The sequence below is a fragment of the Bombina bombina genome, chromosome 8, assembly GCF_027579735.1.
Source record: "Bombina bombina isolate aBomBom1 chromosome 8, aBomBom1.pri, whole genome shotgun sequence".
NCBI lineage: Eukaryota > Metazoa > Chordata > Amphibia > Anura > Bombinatoridae > Bombina > Bombina bombina.
Window position 1 is genome coordinate 59288629 of NC_069506.1, and position 21762 is coordinate 59310390.

The following is a 21762-nucleotide window of genomic DNA, read 5'->3' on the forward strand; positions in this document are numbered from 1 at the left end:
AAGTGATGGGACTGTTTATGGCACTCACATTGCATTGAACAGGTGCTCAGAGCACTACAATATACATCAGCACAGTATTACAAACTTAAAGGACTACGGCATAACTGACGAAACGCGTCAGCAGACCTCACAGTCACAGCCTACAATTGTGTGCTTTTTGTACTTTTTAAACCAAATAAAGGATTACCGTTTTAATTTACCACTCCGGGACCTTGTTTGTTCTTTTTGATGTTTAAACTTAAAGGAAAACAATGGTCAGAAAAAATGGAAAATTTAAAAATCTCATGGTAGCAGATTGAAAATGAGAACATTAGGGTGCAACCAAAGTAAGTTTCCGTGTGACTTGTTTGTCATTGAAATAAAAATCAGTAGTGTAACACCCTGTGAATAAAATACGCAATTGAGACACTGGGGTAGATTTAACAAGCAGCGAATGCTGCTTTCTACGCCAAAAGTTTCCAGCTCGCCGGAAATGTAAGTTAAGACGCAGCGGTCGTAAGACCGCTGCTCCTTAACTTGTCCGCCACCTTTTAGGTGATCGGGATGATTGACAGCCCCTGCTAGCAGCCGATTGGCCGCCAGTGAGCAGGGGGCAACATTGCACATGCATTTCACTAGAAATGCTTGTGCAATGTTAAATGCCTACAGCGTATACGCTGTTGTATAATTTTCATACGCACACATCAGATCTACCAACAGAACAAATTTGTATGGTCTTACAGGAAGAGAAAATGAAAGACGGAAACATGAACTTACTTTGGACAGTACTCCAATAGATGTTGTAATGTAGTAAGATCTCCTTTGGCCGCAGCATAGTGCACAGGAAGTGCTCCTGTATCTGTCATTACTGATGCATCATTGGTTCCAAATCGCAATAGCCAACTAATTATTTCATGGTGGCCAAACCTGGCTGCTAAGTGCAGAATAGTGGCACCAGAGTTGTCCTTGTCCTGCAAAGAAGAGAAAGGTTACTGAATTATATAAAATATCTTATTTCAATTCCTAGAAAGTCATCAAAATTACTTCGAAAAAAAGATATGTATTTTCATGCACCCTGATTCAGTTATTTGTTGGTGACCTTTTTATTACGACTGAAAAATAATTGTTAAAGTTTTTTGACAAAAGTTTTATAGAAAAGTTTATTTCTAGTTTCTTGTACCTATGGCTTGCAGGTAATTTCCTGGCCCATGAAAAAACATAATTTATGCTTACCTGATAAATTCCTTTCTCCTGTAGTGTGGTCAGTCCACGGGTCATCATTACTTCTGGGATATTAACTCCTCCCCAACAGGAAGTGCAAGAGGATCACCCAGCAGAGCTGCTATATAGCTCCTCCCCTCTACGTCACACCCAGTCATTCGACCGAGAACCAACGAGAAAGGAGAAGCCAAAGGGTGCAGTGGTGACTGGAGTATAATTTAAACATTTAGACCTGCTATAAAAACAGGGCGGGCCGTGGACTGACCACACTACGAAGCCAAAAAGAGAGAGAGGTAGCAGAAGCTTTTTGACCTCTCCTCTGACCAGAATAAACGACAAACAGGGAAGACGTTTGTCGAAAATCCTTAGTTGCCTGTAGATAAAATTTCAGGGCACGGACTACATCTAGATTGTGTAGAAGACGTTCCTTCTTCGAAGAAGGATTAGGACACAAAGATGGAACAACAATCTCCTGATTGATATTCCTGTTAGTGACCACCTTAGGTAAGAACCCAGGTTTAGTACGCAGAACTACCTTGTCTGAATGAAAAATCAGATAAGGAGAATCACAATGTAAGGCAGATAACTCAGAGACTCTTTGAGCCGAGGAAATAGCCATTAAAAACAGAACTTTCCAAGATAACAATTTGATATCAATGGAATGAAGGGGTTCAAACGGAACACCCTGTAAAACATTAAGAACTAAGTTCAAACTCCATGGTGGAGCAACAGTTTTAAACACAGGCTTAATCCTGGCCAAAGCCTGACAAAAAGCCTGAACGTCTGGAACCTCTGACAGACGTTTGTGTAAAAGAATGGACAGAGCTGAAATCTGTCCCTTTAAGGAACTAGCGGAAAAACCCTTTTCTAAACCTTCTTGTAGAAAAGACAATATCCTAGGAATCCTAACCTTACTCCATGAGTAACTCTTGGATTCGCACCAATATAAGTATTTACGCCATATTTTATGGTAAATCTTTCTGGTAACAGGCTTCCTAGCCTGTATTAAGGTATCAATTACTGACTCAGAAAAATCACGTTTTGATAAAATCAAGCGTTCAATTTCCAAGCAGTCAGCTTCAGAGAAATTAGATTTTGATGTTTGAAGGGACCCTGGATCAGAAGGTCCTGTCTTAGAGGCAGAGACCAAGGTGGACAGGATGACATGTCCACTAGATCTGCATACCAAGTCCTGCGTGGCCACGCAGGCGCTATTAGAATCACCGATGCTCTCTCCTGTTTGATTCTGGCAATCAATCGAGGAAGCATCGGGAAGGGTGGAAACACATAAGCCATCCCGAAGGTCCAAGGTGCTGTCAAGGCATCTATCAGGACCGCTCCCGGATCCCTGGATCTGGACCCGTAACAAGGAAGCTTGGCGTTCTGTCGAGACGCCATGAGATCTATCTCTGGTTTGCCCCAACGTCGAAGTATTTGGGCAAAGACCTCCGGATGAAGTTCCCACTCCCCCGGATGAAAAGTCTGACGACTTAGGAAATCCGCCTCCCAGTTCTCCACTCCCGGGATGTGGATTGCTGACAGGTGGCAAGAGTGAGACTCTGCCCAGTGAATTATCTTTGATACTTCCATCATCGCTAGGGAGCTTCTTGTCCCTCCTTGATGGTTGATGTAAGCTACAGTCGTGATGTTGTCCGACTGAAACCTGATGAACCCCCGAGTTGTTAACTGGGGCCAAGCCAGAAGGGCATTGAGAACTGCTCTCAATTCCAGAATGTTTATTGGCAGGAGACTCTCCTCCTGAGTCCATGATCCCTGAGCCTTCAGAGAATTCCAGACAGCGCCCCAACCTAGTAGGCTGGCGTCTGTTGTTACGATTGTCCAATCTGGCCTGCTGAATGGCATCCCCCTGGACAGATGTGGCCGAGAAAGCCACCATAGAAGAGAATTTCTGGTCTCTTGATCCAGATTCAGAGTAGGGGACAAATCTGAGTAATCCCCATTCCACTGACTTAGCATGCACAATTGCAGCGGTCTGAGATGTAGGCGTGCAAAGGGTACTATGTCCATTGCCGCTACCATTAAGCCGATCACCTCCATGCATTGAGCCACTGACGGGTGTTGAATGGAATGAAGGACACGGCATGCATTTTGAAGCTTTGTTAACCTGTCTTCTGTCAGGTAGATCTTCATTTCTACAGAATCTATAAGAGTCCCTAAGAAGGGAACTCTTGTGAGTGGAAAGAGAGAACTCTTCTTTTCGTTCACCTTCCATCCATGCGACCTTAGAAATGCCAGTACTAACTCTGTATAAGACTTGGCAGTTTGAAAGCTTGAAGCTTGTATCAGAAAGTCGTCTAGGTACGGAGCTACCGAAATTCCTCGCGGTCTTAGTACCGCCAGAAGAGCACCCAGAACCTTTGTGAAGATTCTTGGAGCCGTAGCCAATCCGAATGGAAGAGCTACAAACTGGTAATGCCTGTCTAGGAAGGCAAACCTTAGATACCGGTAATGATCTTTGTGAATCGGTATGTGAAGGTAAGCATCCTTTAAATCCACTGTGGTCATGTACTGACCCTTTTGGATCATGGGTAGGATTGTCCGAATAGTTTCCATTTTGAACGATGGAACTCTTAGGAATTTGTTTAGGATCTTTAAATCCAAGATTGGCCTGAAGGTTCCCTCTTTTTTGGGAACCACAAACAGATTTGAGTAAAACCCCTGTCCATGTTCCGACCGCGGAACCGGATGGATCACTCCCATTAGTAAAAGATCTTGTACACAGCGTAGAAACGCCTCTTTCTTTATTTGGTTTGTTGACAACCTTGACAGATGAAATCTCCCTTTTGGGGGAGAGGATTTGAAGTCCAGAAGATATCCCTGAGATATGATCTCTAACGCCCAGGGATCCTGGACATCTCTTGCCCAAGCCTGGGCGAAGAGAGAAAGTCTGCCCCCCACTAGATCCGTTCCCGGATCGGGGGCCCTCGATTCATGCTGTCTTAGGGGCAGCAGCAGGTTTTCTGGCCTGCTTGCCCTTGTTCCAGGACTGGTTAGGTCTCCAGCCTTGTCTGTAGCGAGCAACAGCTCCTTCCTGTTTTGGAGCAGAGGAAGTTGATGCTGCTCCTGCCTTGAAATTACGAAAGGAACGAAAATTAGACTGTCTAGCCTTAGGTTTGGCTCTGTCTTGAGGCAGGGCATGGCCTTTACCTCCTGTAATGTCAGCGATAATTTCTTTCAAACCGGGCCCGAATAAGGTCTGCCCTTTGAAAGGTATGTTAAGTAATTTAGATTTAGAAGTAACGTCAGCTGACCAGGATTTTAGCCACAGTGCTCTGCGTGCCTGAATGGCGAATCCGGAATTCTTAGCCGTAAGTTTTGTTAAATGTACTACGGCATCTGAAACAAATGAATTAGCTAGCTTAAGTGTTTTAAGCTTGTGAAATCTCATCTATAGTTATTGAGTCAAGAGTCTCTTCCAGGGACTCGGACCAAAAAGCGGCCGCGGCCGAGACAGACGCAATACATGCAAGGGGTTGCAATATAAAACCTTGTTGAACAAACATTTTCTTAAGGTAACCCTCTAATTTTTTATCCATTGGATCTGAAAAGGCACAGCTATCCTCCACCGGGATAGTGGTACGCTTAGCCAGAGTAGAAACCGCTCCCTCCACCTTAGGGACCGTCTGCCATAAGTCCCGTGTGGTGGCGTCTATTGGAAACATTTTTCTAAAAACAGGAGGGGGGGAAAAGGGTACACCGGGTCTATCCCACTCCTTAGTAATTATCTCTGTAAGCCTCTTAGGTATAGGAAATACGTCAGTACTCGCCGGTACCGCATAGTATCTATCCAGCCCACATAATTTCTCTGGGATTGCAACGGTGTTACAATCATTCAGAGCTGCTAATACCTCCCCTAACAGTACACGGAGGTTTTCGAGTTTAAACTTAAAATTAGAAATGTCTGAATCCATTCTATTGGGATCAGAACCGTCACCTGCAGATTGAAGCTCTCCGTCCTCATGTTCTGCATACTGTGACGCAGTATCAGACATGGCCCTATTATTAACAGCACACTCTGTTCTCACCCCAGAGTGATCACGCTTACCTCTAAGTTCTGGTAATTTAGACAAAACTTCAGTCATAACATTAGCCATATCCTGTAATGTGATTTGTAATGGCCGCCCTGATGTACTCGGCGCTACAATATCACGCACCTCCCGAGCGGGAGATGCAGGTACTGACACGTGAGGCGAGTTAGTCGGCATAACTCTCCCCTCGTTGTTTGGTGAATGATGCTCAATTTGTACAGATTGACCTTTATTTAAAGTAGCATCAATGCAATTAGTACATAAATTTCTATTGGGCTCCACTTTGGCTTTAGCACATATAGCACAGAGATATTCCTCTGAGTCAGACATGTTTAACACACTAGCAATTAAACTAGCAACTTGGAAATACTTTTCAAAGCAATTTACAAATAATATGAAAAACTAGATAATTATCTCTGTAAGCCTCTTAGGTATAGGAAATACGTCAGTACTCGCCGGTACCGCATAGTATCTATCCAGCCTACATAATTTCTCTGGGATTGCAACGGTGTTACAATCATTCAGAGCTGCTAATACCTCCCCTAACAGTACACGGAGGTTTTCGAGTTTAAACTTAAAATTAGAAATGTCTGAATCCATCCTATTGGGATCAGAACCGTCACCTGCAGATTGAAGCTCTCCGTCCTCATGTTCTGCATACTGTGACGCAGTATCAGACATGGCCCTATTATTAACAGCACACTCTGTTCTCACCCCAGAGTGATCACGCTTACCTCTAAGTTCTGGTAATTTAGACAAAACTTCAGTCATAACATTAGCCATATCCTGTAATGTGATTTGTAATGGCCGCCCTGATGTACTCGGCGCTACAATATCACGCACCTCCCGAGCGGGAGATGCAGGTACTGACACGTGAGGCGAGTTAGTCGGCATAACTCTCCCCTCGTTGTTTGGTGAATGATGCTCAATTTGTACAGATTGACCTTTATTTAAAGTAGCATCAATGCAATTAGTACATAAATTTCTATTGGGCTCCACTTTGGCTTTAGCACATATAGCACAGAGATATTCCTCTGAGTCAGACATGTTTAACACACTAGCAATTAAACTAGCAACTTGGAAATACTTTTCAAAGCAATTTACAAATAATATGAAAAACGTACTGTGCCTTTAAGAAGCACAGAAAAAAAGTTATGACAGTTGAGTAATAATAAACCGGAGAAACTATAACATCAAATTCTTTCCGGTAAAACACAATTTTAGCAAAGGATTGCCCCCATTAGCAATGGATAACTAACCCTGAATAGCAGAAAAAATGTACAGAAATATAAACGTTTTTTATCACAGTCAAAGCACAATCTCACAGGTCTGCTGTGAGTGATTACCTCCCTCAAACTAACTTTTGAAGACCCCTGAGCTCTGTAGAGACGAACCGGATCATGCAGGGAAGAAAACAGACTTGTGACTGAATTTTCTGATGCGTAGCAAAAGCGCCAAAATAGGCCCCTCCCCCTCACACACAACAGTGAGGGAGATCAGTAAACTGTCTTAAATTAAATAAAACGACCGCCAAGTGAAAAAAAACAGTGCCCAAAACAATTTTTCACCCAGTACCTCAGATAATTAAACAATTTAACATGCCAGCAAAAACGTTTAACATCAAATAAATGAAATGTCATTAGAAAGCCTGTTGCTAGTCGTTCCCACTGCAAGTTAGGCTAAAGTCTTATGCATACAGTATTATCCCAGTGAAGTACCATTCCCCAGAATACTGAAGTGTAAATATACATACATGACAGCCTGATACCAGTTGCTACTACTGCATTTAAGGCTGAGCTTACATTATATCGGTATGGCAGTATTTTCTCAGTCAATTCCATTCTCAGAAAATAATATGCTGCTACATACCTTTTTGCAGGTTAACCTGCCCGCTGTCCCCTGATCTGAAGTTTACCTCACTCCTCAGATGGCCGAGAACAGCAAGATGATCTTAACTACGCCGGCTAAAATCATACAAAAAAACTCAGGTAGATTCTTCTTCAAATTCTACCTGAGAAGGAACAACACACTCCGGTGCTGTTTTAAAATAACAAACTTTTGATTGAAGGTATAAAACTAAGTATAATCACCACAGTCCTCTCACACATCCTATCTATTAGTTGGGTGCAAGAGAATGACTGGGTGTGACGTAGAGGGGAGGAGCTATATAGCAGCTCTGCTGGGTGATCCTCTTGCACTTCCTGTTGGGGAGGAGTTAATATCCCAGAAGTAATGATGACCCGTGGACTGACCACACTTAACAGGAGAAAGTTTCTCCTAGCATTTAGTCAATTGGAAATGTTAGCTTGTTGTAACGGAGAAGAGTAGTCATACTGATGGCAGTGCTATAATTCTTACCTCACTCCCAGTAGGCATCTGACTGACTCCTGAATTTATTGCCTGCATTACTATTATTGCCCTATGTAAAGAAGGATCTAAAGTCAGATGCCTGTTGGAGGTAGTGATCTCAGAATTAGCACCTGCAAGAGGTCCAAACAAACAACTTTCTCATCCTTATTTGTTTGAGTATTTCTATTTTGTGTTAATATGTAAATTATCTCCCTTGGAAAGTTTCCCTAAGGGCGATGGTGAAAACCAGACATGAATTCCCTACCCAATTTGTTTAGAGGCATATGGCTACACTTCACATACAATTATCACCCTTTGGAAAGTCTCTCTAAGGTTGATGGGGGAAACCAGATGGTAACTCCCTGCACAAACTGTTTAGAGGCATAAGGCTACACCTCACTGACAGGGTGCAAAGAAGGTAAGGTTGCCTGTTATTTTGTGGCTGGACCATCATTTTTAGGTGGGATCAGATTTATATATTTTAAGTGAGCGGCTGTTTCCAGGTGGTGACTTACCAGAGACCAAACAATTGAGGCATTGTTTATTACAAGTTGTTTAGATATAGATATATAGATATCAATTCACATATATGATTTAGTTTAACACCCTTCTAAAGAAACAAAAAACTCCAATTTACATAAGGTTGGACATGTCTGGTTTATTTGCTTCTATTGAAACATGTTCCTTTCAAGCTTTACTGCCATTTGTTGTGAAAACCTTTAGGTATTATTAAAAAGGGACAGTCTAGCCAAAATGTAAACTTTCATGTTTCATATAGGGCTGTGATGGCAATCCTTGGCACTCCAGATGTTTCAAAACTACATTTCCCATGATGCATAGGCACTCTGCAGTCCAGACGAGCATCATGGGAAATGTAGTTCTGAAACATCTGAAGTGTCAAGGTTCAACATCACTGATATAGGGCATGTAATTTTAAACAACTTTCCAACTTTTACTTTTATCATCAAATTTGCTTTGTTCTCTTGGTATTCTTTGTTGAAAGCTAAACCTATGTAGGCTCATATGCTAATTTCTAAGCCCTGTCTCTTATCTCAGTGCATATTGACAGTTTTTCACAGCTAGACAGCGCTAGTTCATGTGTGCGCTATATAGATAACATTGTGTTCATTCCCGTGGAGTTACTTATGAGTCAGCACTGATTGGCTAAAATGCAAGTCTTTCAAAAGAACCAAAATAAGGGGGCACACTGCAGAGGCTTAGATACAAGGTAATCACTGAGTAAAAGAGTATATTAATATAACCGTGTTGATTATGCAAAACTGGGGAATGGGTAATAAAGGGATTATCTATCTTTCCAAACAATAACAATTCTGGAGCAGTGTCCTTTTAAGTATTATTATGATTATTACTAGATTGGTATATCTATGAGGCAGTAGGGTATGGATTCCGTCTCAAGTTAAGAGAATATTACATATAGGGATTATGATCTTATGTTTCACTAATTCTCTTATACTACTGGGTAAGTACATGACACAGAGACAGTAAATGCTTTCTTACGTAGACATTTGCTTCTCAGAAAGTGTATTAGAAGACAAAGTCCACTGTCCACATGTACTGACCATAACAAAACTAGCAAATACAAGGGTGCCCAGATGTATCAAACGTAAATAGACAAAAAAAAACAGCACTCACTGGATTTAAAATAAAATTAACTTTTTAACTTTTATTCACAAAAATATTAAAAAGTCAAATTGACCAACTGAAAGTGCATTTGATAAAGGTACTAGTGGGAATCAAAATGTAATGCCTACTTTTTAATATTTTTGTGAATAAAAGTACATTTTTATTTTAAATCCAATGAGTGCCGGTTTGGGCCTAATTGTGTGTGTGTATATATATATATATATATATATATATATATATATATATATATATATATATATATATATATATATATACACACACACACACTCCACGCATAGTGAAAGCCTGAGAAAGTCAGGGAATTGTTAGAGAGCAGTCTGTACCTCACATTAAAAGGGATAAATACATTATGCTCAGGCAGTAATGAAATGCGGCTAGATAACAATAACTGATGGAAACAGAATCCGTAATTACTAATTGTTACCACATCTCATTTTTAATAGGGAATTGCTCTTAACCAACAAACCACACAATAACAAAAAGAGCTTTTAGTGGCTGACAGTTAAAACGAGCTATTTATTCACAAAAGTAAGAAAATGTAAAATTACTAAAATAAATAAAATATATAGACAAACCAAGGTATTCATCTAGGCCCATTTTGCTATATTTCAATGCCACCAACTTGTCCGCCAAATGTGATCATTTACAAAAAACATTAACTTTTCCAACTAATGGGTTTCTCATTGAAAATATTTACACACAACTACTGCAGTCATATGAGAAATTATTGTAAAAGCTTCTCTAAGATCACCTTGATTCAGAAATGGCAGCCATGTATGGCTTTGCAATTATTTATTTTTTTGTAATTTGGTAATTAGAAGGCTGCTAATTTCACTTCTGAAATTCCCAGCAAGGGTTATTCAACTGCTAAGGGTAATATTTGATGTAGTGCAGGCATTACCCTCCCACCTAACACCCCCCTTATCCTTCCCACTGGTCTACACCATGTTAGCTACTGTCAGCTACTCTGCTAGTATGCAATTAAAGGTTTGTTTGTTTTTTAAATTCTTTATTTATTGTTTTCTGTAGTGTAGGGATACCTCCTCACCCTCCCAACTCCCTGATTCCCTCCCAAACACGTTCACCCTCCAGTGCTCCCTTACCATATGAAGGAAGATGCAAACAGAGGGGACTATAGCATGCACCACTGTGTTGGATAAGTTACTACGCCAACACAGCATGCTGGGCAGGCAAAGTACTGTATGATGTAGTACCTACATGCATATGGCGCATGGGGTTAAAAACATTAAATATATTTTATAAGTATAGTATTGAAGTTATTCCCCACCTCCCTCTAGTCATGGCCACACCATTTTGTGATATTGCTTTCACTGAATTCCACCGCTGACCTGTTTGCACATATGCAGCAACTCTTCTTCAGGTACCTACAGTGTAACTTAGGTTCCAAAATGAGGTAGCCATAATTAGAGGGGTTAACTATATTAAAAGGGCAATAAGGGGTTGATCTTAATATGTTGCTTAATTATTATCTGCTAATTAAAAGGTGCAAGTGAGTCCTTTTCAATGTTGAAACAATCAAAATATTTAATTTATTTCATTATCGTTTTGGTGAAAAATGGTTAGACTTAACATGTGCCAGTCCTGTATGGCTGATAACAATCCATATTTTTAATTTTTTGTAAGGCCATTTTTTACCTATCGAATTTCACATTAAAAAGGTATGATAAAGACCAAGACAAACACTTTCAAAGTATTACTCAGCACCCCAACAAGTTTTTTTAAAGTATAGTATCGGCTTTGTGCACGGACAGAACACACTGATAAAATAAATTGTGCAAACACGTTTCAGCCTGTATAAGGGCCTTTGATAAATGAAGAATACGTTGTATGTATAATATTTTAGCTTAAATTTAATAATGGGAAAAGTATGGTCCTTGAAGTCCTATTTCATGCACTCACCACCTAGAGTAAACTTTTCTACCCTTGCCCAGGTGCTCGGTTAAATGCATATAGAAAGTTCCAAAGAATTCAGGTACTCACAGGTCTTGATAAAAAGTACAATACTTTTTTTAAATACCATTCAAAAAAGTCGACATTTCGGTTCCAACAGGAGCCTTTTTTAAATACATCAATGTGTTCCCCATGACTGCTTAACAAACAATGTTACACTTGCTACCTATATACCTAGGGGACATTCAGGATGTGTTAAATAATTTGACACGTATACTTTGATTCATAAGCCTGGCCATGGTGAAAAGATAAAAGAATAAACTTCAATAAGTAAAAAACATAGTCACAAACAATTGGAACCTTCTTAAATGGACAGCTCATTACCTTTTCAGGAACCTACTCCCTAAGAGAATGGTTTTAAAAAAAAGAAAAAAGTCTATATAGTATGTTGGTGCAAACCAACTATCCAATTGAAAAGAGATCTTGGCTACCCACGCCTAAGGAAGGTTATTATAAATGTGGAAATTACAGTACATGCAATACCCTTCTGACTGGAGCATCCTTTCGGCATCCCCATACATCCAGGACGTACAGGATAAAGCATCGCTTGACATGCACCTCAAATTTTGTTGTACACATTAAAATTTGCCCATGTGGGCTATTTTATGTTGGGAAGACCATAACCTCCTTCAGTGAGAGCTTAGCGAACCATAAAAGTGCCATTTGGATAGCCCTGGAGGGCCATTCGGAACAGCCAGTGGAGTGCCAACTTTTGTAGTACAGGCATAGCGATGCTAAATATGATGCTCATTGATAGGATTCCACCTCTACAAAGAGGAGGGCATAGAAAAGTGGAGCTGCTGAAGAGAGAAAGCAGATGGATACATTGGTTCAACACTCTAATTTCCAAGGTATTAAATTCCTATCAGGATTTTTCAATATTCTATTAGAGAACAAGTGGTGTGTTTTCATCACAACCCATGTGTTGTATCTTGGATCCCCATACGAACAGACACCATGGTTGCCCTTAAAATTGGGGTATTCTTGGGTATGTGTCTAGGAGCCGGACATACTACTAGTGATATGTACATAAAGGGTTGCTCCTGGTAATAAAAATGTGATGCGGGTGCTACCATGGAGGGTGACATTGCTGGACCAACAGTATGTCTTATACCTTAAAGCAATCAACTGGACAAGAAACTGAATATAAATAGTGTGGTCCTGAGGAATTATATGAGACAGCTCTAATCAGTGCCAACAGAAGGTCACTTATTTAAATTCTACAAAAGAACATAATGGAGTAATGTTACTAATAAGAACTCTGTTCTTTCCTTTGACAAAACAATAGAAAACTTTTTTTCTTTCTTTAAATGATGGATATTGTTGCATATGCAATATCAATATGCTATGAAATACTAAAACATAGTCTAATACCAGAGCAATCTTTCCAAACTTCTAATATGTGATTGAATAATCTTAGGTTTCCTGCAGTTTAATGCTGTCCAATGTGAACATTGATTACACTTTATTAAACATATATGCAAAAATACATTACCATAAGTGTGATGTTGTAAATAGTTAAAAAGAATGGGTATTTACTTCCAGACTCTCTATTTCATGAAAACTATTTATCCAGCATCCACTTATTATTAAAATAAGATGCTTATAATGGCTGTTAGAAGATTGGGAATATTTACTTCCAATATTCTGGAACTCATTATATTTAGCATCTCAGAATTACAATTACATAGGGTTTAAGGGCCTGGTAAGCGTGTATCCAATCTGTTTTGAGTAAGGGTTAAAGCTAAGGCTGAATGGCAGGTGATCAAAATCATGCATATAATCTCGCACCAGTATTCACACTGACTGCAGCATAAACTATGCGCTCAAAGGCGTCGTCCTACCTGCGTACTGCTTTGGTCAAACAAAGTCAGCCGATTTCTAGCTTGGGTCCCTAAATGGTTAACTGTATTAAGCAAATCATTCACACAAACACATTCATATTCGTATGTACAGACTAGTGGGTAATAATGCTTGTTTCTCTCAATCTCAGAATTGTACCCCACATAAAATGTCTGCTTAAGATATTAAATATGTATACCAGAATGTAATCAATGTAAATAGTGTGCTCCAACTGATATCTAACAAGTTGCTAGATTACCATAAAAATCCAGCGTGTCCTTAGCAAATAACACACAACTATTCACCAGTGGTTCCCTTTGACTAATAACCGCCAAAGATACTTTATTGGTTATACCAATCTGTTACTTTGTTGAGTCCCTATTAAGGGGCTAGTAATATAGTGCTCACTCACGATTTTTATGGTAATCTAGCAACTTGTTAGATATCAGTACTAAAAGCGATGGGCTTTAACGCCATTAGAACAGCATGGAACGTCCTCCTTTATATACACACATTTTCTGAGGCACCAGCCCCTACTGAGCATGTGCCAAAGTACACAGTATATATATATATATATATATATATATATATATATATAAAAATAACTTTGTTATTGGCTAATTGCTGTCACATGGTACAGAGAGCGTCAAAATGAAAAAATCTAAGGCTTATTTAAAGGACCTGATTCTAAAATGTTCTCTGGGCTGGTGAGATTCTATAAGAATGCTAACTAGCCCTTTTATTTCCCTGGTGGAATTACATAAAGCCACTTTTTACACTGAAAACAGGGTTTCTCGCAAAGGGGCGTATACTACATTATTTTATAGGGAAGAGATGGGGACATTTCAAAAGCACACAATGAAAATTGTAATTTAAAAATCATACAAAACCAATAATTTAACCAAACAGAAATATGCAGGAAAAATAGTATTGTTTTATGGTGTAGCAAAAGTCGTAACAAAATTGTTCTCCAAGAATCATATTTAAAAAAAAAAAAAAAACGAAATATCTGGATGTAAATTACACAGGAATAAATCAAATTAAATATGCATAGCGTAAATCGTAATTGAAGTACACTGGATATGCAAAAAACACAAAGAAATGTGTAGTTATAAGTACAAAATACAAAGCGTATTTGTTTTTATTGTAAAATGGACTGAACATGGGCATTCTGTGAGCGTATATGAAGTTTTCTTTCAAATCCCTGCGTAATTTTATAAACATTTTCACACTGCAGTTCTCACTGTTTTATAGTGTATTTAAAAGAGATATGAAACCTAAGCTCACATTCCTGCTTTTTCAAATAAAGATACTAATAGAAAAAAAATTGATAATAGGAGATTAGAAAGTTGCTTAAAATTGTTGCTCTATCTGAACCATGAAAGAAAATTATTTGGGTTTCATATTCCATTAAGGAACAGTGCACTGAAAACAGTGTAATTTATTTTGTAACAACTTTGCGTAATATTAACTTTTAAAAACAAGCCGGTCTCCCCAGCTAAACAGCGCTAGTTTATATGTGTCATATAGATAACATTGTGCTCACTCAAGTGTAGTTATTTATAAGTCAGCACTGATTAGTTAAAATGCAATTTTGTCAAAAGAACTGAAATAAGTGGGCAGTCTGCAGAGGCTTAGATACAAGGTAATCACAGAGGTAGAACGTATATAAATACAACTGTGTTTGTTATACAAAACTGGGGGATGGGTAATAAAGGGATTATCTTTTTTTTAAACAATAAAAATTCTGGAGTAGACCGTCCCTTTAAGTTACAATCTTTAATATGAGACAATACAAACTGTTTTACAATTTTCATGTGAAAATAGAATATGGTTTCTATGCAAATACATAAACTTTTATATAGATCACACAATTTTAAACAACACTTTATTTATATTATCTAATTTGCTTCATTTCTTAGTATTCTTTGTTGAAGGAGCAGCAATGCACTACTGGGAGCTAGCTAAAAGCCAATGACAATCAGCAGCTTCTGAGCCTACCTAAGTATACTTTTCAACAAAAGATACAAAGAGAATAAAACAAACTACAAAATAGAAATACATTGGAAAGTTATTCAAAAATCACATTATTATTTTAATCATGAAAGAAAGAAAATTGGGTTTAATGTCCCGGTAAGAAACACCAGTTGTAAGACCACTGCTTCCTAACCTCTCCACTACCTCTGAGTTGCCAGAGTTAAAATATCTTGGACTGAATCATCCAAAATAATTGTTGTTCAAACAATTTCATACAGCTTACATTCAAGCTACAGATGTTCCACAAACACAGGGGGACAGGTAATGTACTGCTATTGCACTTATTTTTTAACAGTTATAAAAATACACATATGGCTTGACCTGTATTGTATTAAGTTATTGATTAAAGTATCTGAACCGGAGTTGCGCTCTCGCCTTTTCTGTGTTTCACTTGACCTGTATTGTATTAAGTTATTGATTAAAGTATCTGAACCTGAGTTGCGCTCTCGTCTTTTCTGTGTTTCACTTGACCTGTATTGTATTAAGTTATTGATTAAAGTATCTGAACCGGAGTTGCGCTCTCGTCTTTTCTGTGTTTGACTTGTCCTGTATTGTATTAAGTTATTGATTAAAGTATCTGAACCGGAGTTGAGCTCTCGTCTTTTCTGTGTATGACTTGACTTGTATTGTATTAAGTTATTGATTAAAGTATCTGAACCGGAGTTGCACTCTCGTCTTTTCTGTGTTTCACTTGACCTGTATTGATGCATATTGTCAGAAAATGTGTCCATTAACACAGTGGATCTTTTTGTATTTTCCTGATAGCTGCAAAACTATTTTAAACACTAAGCAGTCCATTTAATAAAGGACCGGTAAACACAGTAGATTTGCATAATCAACAAATGCAAAATAACAAAACAGTACAATAGCATTTACTCTGAATTTCAAATGAGTAGTAGATTTTTTTATAACAAATTTCAAAGTTATGTATATTTCCACTCCCCCTGTACCATGTGATAGCAATCAGCCAATCACAAATGCATATATGTATAGTCCTTACTACTCCTTAACTTCACCACCACCTTTTAGATGACAGACTGAAATCACCCCAATCCAATCACGATGATTGACGGCCCCTGCTAGCGGCCAATTGGCTGACAGTGAGCGGCATTGCACAAGCACAATTGCACAAGCGTATGCTGTCTGAATTTAGTGAGGTCGAGCTGACTTGATTCGCTGCAGCGAATCATGTCCGCTCACCTCTTAATAAATCTACCCCTAAGAATTGAATTGCAATGATTCAGTTCAAATGATGTTTAAATGTCAATTGCTCCAATAATGAATAGGTAAAAAAAAATGAATTAGTTAAACTATCACTAAATGTTCACAGCTCTGGTTGACAATTGATTGTGCTAAAAGCCACAGCATAGCACTACAAATGAAACAAGAAAGTACTTATTAATAGTCTATAAAAACACAATACTTCTGGGCACTAAATCATACAATTGGGCTAATTCTGAAAATACACATAATAAACATACCCAAGTTAAGTTTGTATCTCTAAATAAACAAAATCTTGGTACGGTCAAAAGAGCAATTTATTATACAAATATAATTCATGGATCATGGAATAAAAATTCTAAAATATTAATAATATATTATGCATGATATAAAATATAATGTACTTCAAAAGTTCTTTAAAAACAACAAAAGTTCCTAAATTGGTTGTATATAAATGTATCATGCATTCGCACGAACAAACTGGAATAAATGCTTTGTATCCAAATAGTGAAAATAAATCAAATACTCCACAGTGTGCCTTCCAAATATAACTAATTCATGTGTCTGTACAAATATGACGCCACATCCTAAAATACTGTACAGTGAGTGAAGGGTACCTCGTCACATTCAAGGAGCTCTAAAGATAAGTGATTACCCTTTACTGTAACTCACATCTCCTGGCTTCAAGGGATCAACTTACTCTTCAGAGATGACAGTCTCCCAGCTACCTTCCTGTAGCTTCCTTGTCTCCTACTGCGCCGAGATGTTCACGCTGAACCAGCTGGAGGTATGTAGTCCGCCAAGGGACCAGATTCACGGTGACATGTTTCAGCTTAAAAAAGCCTTTATCAAGCCATATCTGATACTGTGCTAATAGTCCTTTTGAACTTCATTCAAAAGCAGTATGAAACATTGCCACTCATTGGACATAATTTTTAAAGTGATACATACATTTCTAAATTTAGACTGTTGGTGTTTAATGCATATAATTTAAATATCTATTGACTCTCAAGATATAAAATATTTTTGTATATCACCTCCTCTCCATTTGTCTTGTATTTTAGCAACACAAAATATACTTAAAATTTACTCTCCTACATACTGGAGCCCACATTTACTTTGGATTAGATACAGTACGTTCTTGTCAGTACATACATATTTTTTATTCTATATAAAATATTTTGGTGTTATTACTTTAAAGGGACACTGAACCCAAATTTTTTCTTTCATGATTCAGATAGAGCATGCAATTTTAAGCCACTTTCTAATTTATTCATATTATCAATTTGTCTTCGTTCTCTTGCTATCTTTATTTTAAAAAGAAGGCATCTAAGCTTTTTTTTTTATTCAGAACTCTGGACAGCACTTTTTTGGTGGATGAGTTTATCCACCAATCAGCAAGAACAACCCAGTTTGATCACCAAAAATGGGCCAGCATCTAAACTTACTTTCTTGCATTTCAAATAAAGATACCAAGAGAATGAAGAAAATGTGATAATAGGAGTAAATTAGAAAGTTGCTTAAAATGCCATGCTCTATCTGAATCACAAAAGAAAATTTTTGGGTACAGTGTCCCTTTAACTAGAATGTCTGCATGCTTTTCAAATCTAACATGGAAAGAAACGCTTCACTTTATTATTATTATTATACCTTAGATACATTTAGAAATGGTTTAGATACATTTCTGGCTAGAAACAGAATACAAGGATATGATTTCTTGTGTTAAATTGGTTATCTTTTTAATGGTATTAATTTAAGCTTAACGGGAGCTTTTATTGTAAGTATATTAAGATTTGTATAGGCTGAACTCAATAGACTTCTGTCTTTTCTCAAACTCATCTACTATGTATGTTATGTATATGCCCTCTCCCTGTAAGCCTATCCTTTAATAAACTAGATTGGGCTATAAAATCCCTTAATTTCCTTACTACAGCTCTTTCGAATCTTCAACATTTGCCATTTAGGTATATTATTCTTCCAAGGATTATGATGGCAACGCAAGTGAATTAAGTTATTACAGTCAAGTAAGGCCTAGAGTTTACTCGCTCATCCTCCACATAGATTTCTAAATCAAGCAATGTTACCCTAGCTTGAATAATTTCATTTGTGAACCTAATATTGAAATTATTCTTATTCATTAGTTCAAAATATATAAATAATATATATTTTAGTTCCTCTCCCGACAATCAACACGTTGTTGAGATATCTTTTAGATAGGACAAAGCTTGCCCCCAGGTCTGCCCTCAACAAGAAGTTGGTCTTCCACAAACCCATAAAGAGATTGTCATAACCAACAAATTGTAACCTATTATAGATGCCAATAGATTTGTGAGATCTTTGACTCTGAAGAGATAATTTTCTAAAACAGCAGCAGAAAGAAACTTACAGAGTCAAAATATACCATATAGGGAATATAGATGACAATGGTTTCACTCATTCAGGTAATCATTCTATCCTAAGAAGGAAAAGGTCCAAGGTTAATAAGGATCAATTTAACATTTTTAGGTAAAAGAAGCTTATTAGAAAACTAAAAAATAATAAAAAAAAATTGTATTTAAAGGGATAGTAAACCCCAAACTTTTCTTTTATGATTCAGATAGAACATACAATTTTAAACAACTTTCCAATTTCATTCTATTATCAAATTTTCTTAATTCTCTTGTTATCCATTGCTGAAGGGACATCATTGCAATACTGACAGGAAGCTGAAAATATCTATTTAGCCAAACACAAGAGACACATGTGTGCAGGCACCAATTAGTGAATTTAAAAGTGTCTTAAAATGATATGCTCTATCTGAGTAATGCAAGTTTAAATTTGACTTTCCTATCCCTTTAAAAATGCAGATAAGGGTGGAGGAAGAGTGATTCTTGATAGGGATCACTAAATACGCATCTGTAGAAATGTACTTAATGATATATATATATATATATATATATATATATATATTGTATATATATATGCATTCACACAATTTCCCCAGCACATGCATGTCTAGAGCAGTGGTGTCTAATTTTATAACACATGAGGGCCAGTTATAAATATTATAGGGCACATATAAATATTATGGCTAGTTATAAATATTATAGGGCACATATAAATATTATGGCTAGTTATAAATATTATAGGGCACATATAAATATTATGGCTATTAAAATAATAAAAAATAGCACATAGGGCCAGCAGTTAGACATCCCTGATCTACACTATTAGTAATCAAAATTGACCTATGGAGAGGAGCTATCACAAAAAATGAATATTGTTCTAATGTCCTGAAAGATAATATTCTAATTTGGAAATTCTTTGAATAATGAAGTTTTGAAAACAAATATCAGATTTACTTTCTCAATTTCACAATCTTAAAAGATACATTGATAAGCCTAGAGGAAGAAGGTTTTTTTTTCACTTTCACTGATTAAAATTTTCTGCAGGTTATTTTGAAATTACATTAAATTTTAAATTAGTCAGTTACACTAAAACACCAGCTCAATTTAAATTTATTGATGAAATGGATAATAAAGCAATTTTTTAAAAGTTTTATATTTTGCAGCAGTTGAAACTGCACTGTAAATGAGCTGCAGAGAAAAAAAATTGTTAAGTTTTTAAAATGTCTCTTGAATAAATTTCTTATGCTCTTTGTCTAACATCATATAATTATAAAGGTAAAATATGGTAATAAAAAAGGTGATTTGCTCAATAAACAGCTCGCATCACAGCTTTGCAGAATGGAAAAGGCTTGGGGGTGTGGTTTAAAAAAAATGCTTGAGAGCCAGTCATCAATCAATGCACTTCTGCTTTGCAGTGTTGCCCTGCATTTTAAACAGTGCTTTGCTATGGCTGCACTGTGTTAAGGAAAACTTACACAGTGCAGTAAGAGCAAAGCGCTGCTTAAATGGAGCAGCACTGCAATAATGCTAACAGTTCCTGCATGTGCCCCATTCTTTCTGCAGACATGCTGCATTTTCTGGATTACATCTCAGATCACAGCATGTTCTGCCTTGGGGTAATGATAACTAATATTTATTAAAAAAACATAATTTATGTAAGAACTTACCTGATAAATTCATTTCTTTCATATTAGCAAGAGTCCATGAGCTAGTGACGTATGGGATATACATTCCTACCAGGAGGGGCAAAGTTCACCTCACCACACCCACAATTCAGTTTAACGAATAGCCAAGAAGTGGGGTGATAAGAAAAAAGTGCGAAAGCATATAAAATAAGGAATTGGAATAATTGTGCTTTATACAAAAAAATCATAACCACCACAAAAAAGGGCGGGCCTCATGGACTCTTGCTAATATGAAAGAAATGAATTTATCAGGTAAGTTCTTACATAAATTATGTTTTCTTTCATGTAATTAGCAAGAGTCCATGAGCTAGTGACGTATGGGATAATGACTACCCAAGATGTGGATCTTTCCACACAAGAGTCACTAGAGAGGGAGGGATAAAATAAAGACAGCCAATTCCTGCTGAAAATAATCCACACCCAAAATAAAGTTTAATGAAAAACATAAGCAGAAGATTCAAACTGAAACCGCTGCCTGAAGTACTTTTCTACCAAAAACTGCTTCAGAAGAAGAAAATACAACAAAATGGTAGAATTTGGTAAAAGTATGCAAAGAGGACCAAGTTGCCGCTTTGCAAATCTGATCAACCGAAGCTTCATTCCTAAACGCCCAGGAAGTAGAAACTGACCTAGTAGAATGAGCTGTAATCCTATGAGGCGGAGTCTTACCCGACTCAACATAGGCAAGATGAATTAAAGATTTCAACCAAGATGCCAAATAAATGGCAGAAGTTTTCTGGCCTTTCTAAAACCGGAAAAGATAACAAATAAACTAGAAGTCTTTCGGAAAGACTTAGTAGCTTCAACATAATATTTCAAAGCTCTAATAACATCCAAAGAATGCAACGATTTCTCCTTAGAATTCTTAGGATTAGGACATAATGAAGGAACCACAATGTCTCTACTAATGTTGTTGGAATTCACAACTTAGGTAAAAATTAAAAAGAAGTTCGCAACACCGCCTTATCCTGATGAAAAAATCAGAAAAGGAGACTCACAAGAAAGAGCAGATAATTCAGAAACTCTTCTGGCAGAAGAGATGGCCAAAAGGAACAAAACTTTCCAAGAAAGTAATTTAATATCCAATGAATGCATAGGTTCAAATGGAGGAGCTTGAAGAGCCCCCAGAACCAAATTCAAACTCCAAGGAGGAGAAATTGACTTAATGACAGGCTTTATACGAACCAAAGCTTGTACAAAACAATGAATATCAGGAAGAATAGCAATCTTTCTGTGAAAAAGAACAGAAAGAGCAGAGATTTGACCTTTCAAGGAACTTGCGGACAAACCCTTATCTAAACCATCCTGAAGAAACTGTAATATTCTCGGTATTCTAAAAGAATGCCAAGAAAAATG

General features: G+C 37.4%; 1 protein-coding gene across 2 annotated transcripts in view; it reads right to left on the reverse strand.

Annotated features, from left to right (window-relative positions):
• Positions 1-21762, reverse strand: part of ESPN (espin) — a 556807-nt gene that overhangs the window by 480234 nt on the left and 54811 nt on the right. For both annotated transcript variants that reach the window (XM_053690388.1, XM_053690389.1), the window contains exon 2: positions 757-950. In XM_053690388.1, coding sequence (XP_053546363.1) covers positions 757-950 — 194 coding nt within the window. The remainder of the gene's footprint in view (positions 1-756; positions 951-21762) is intronic.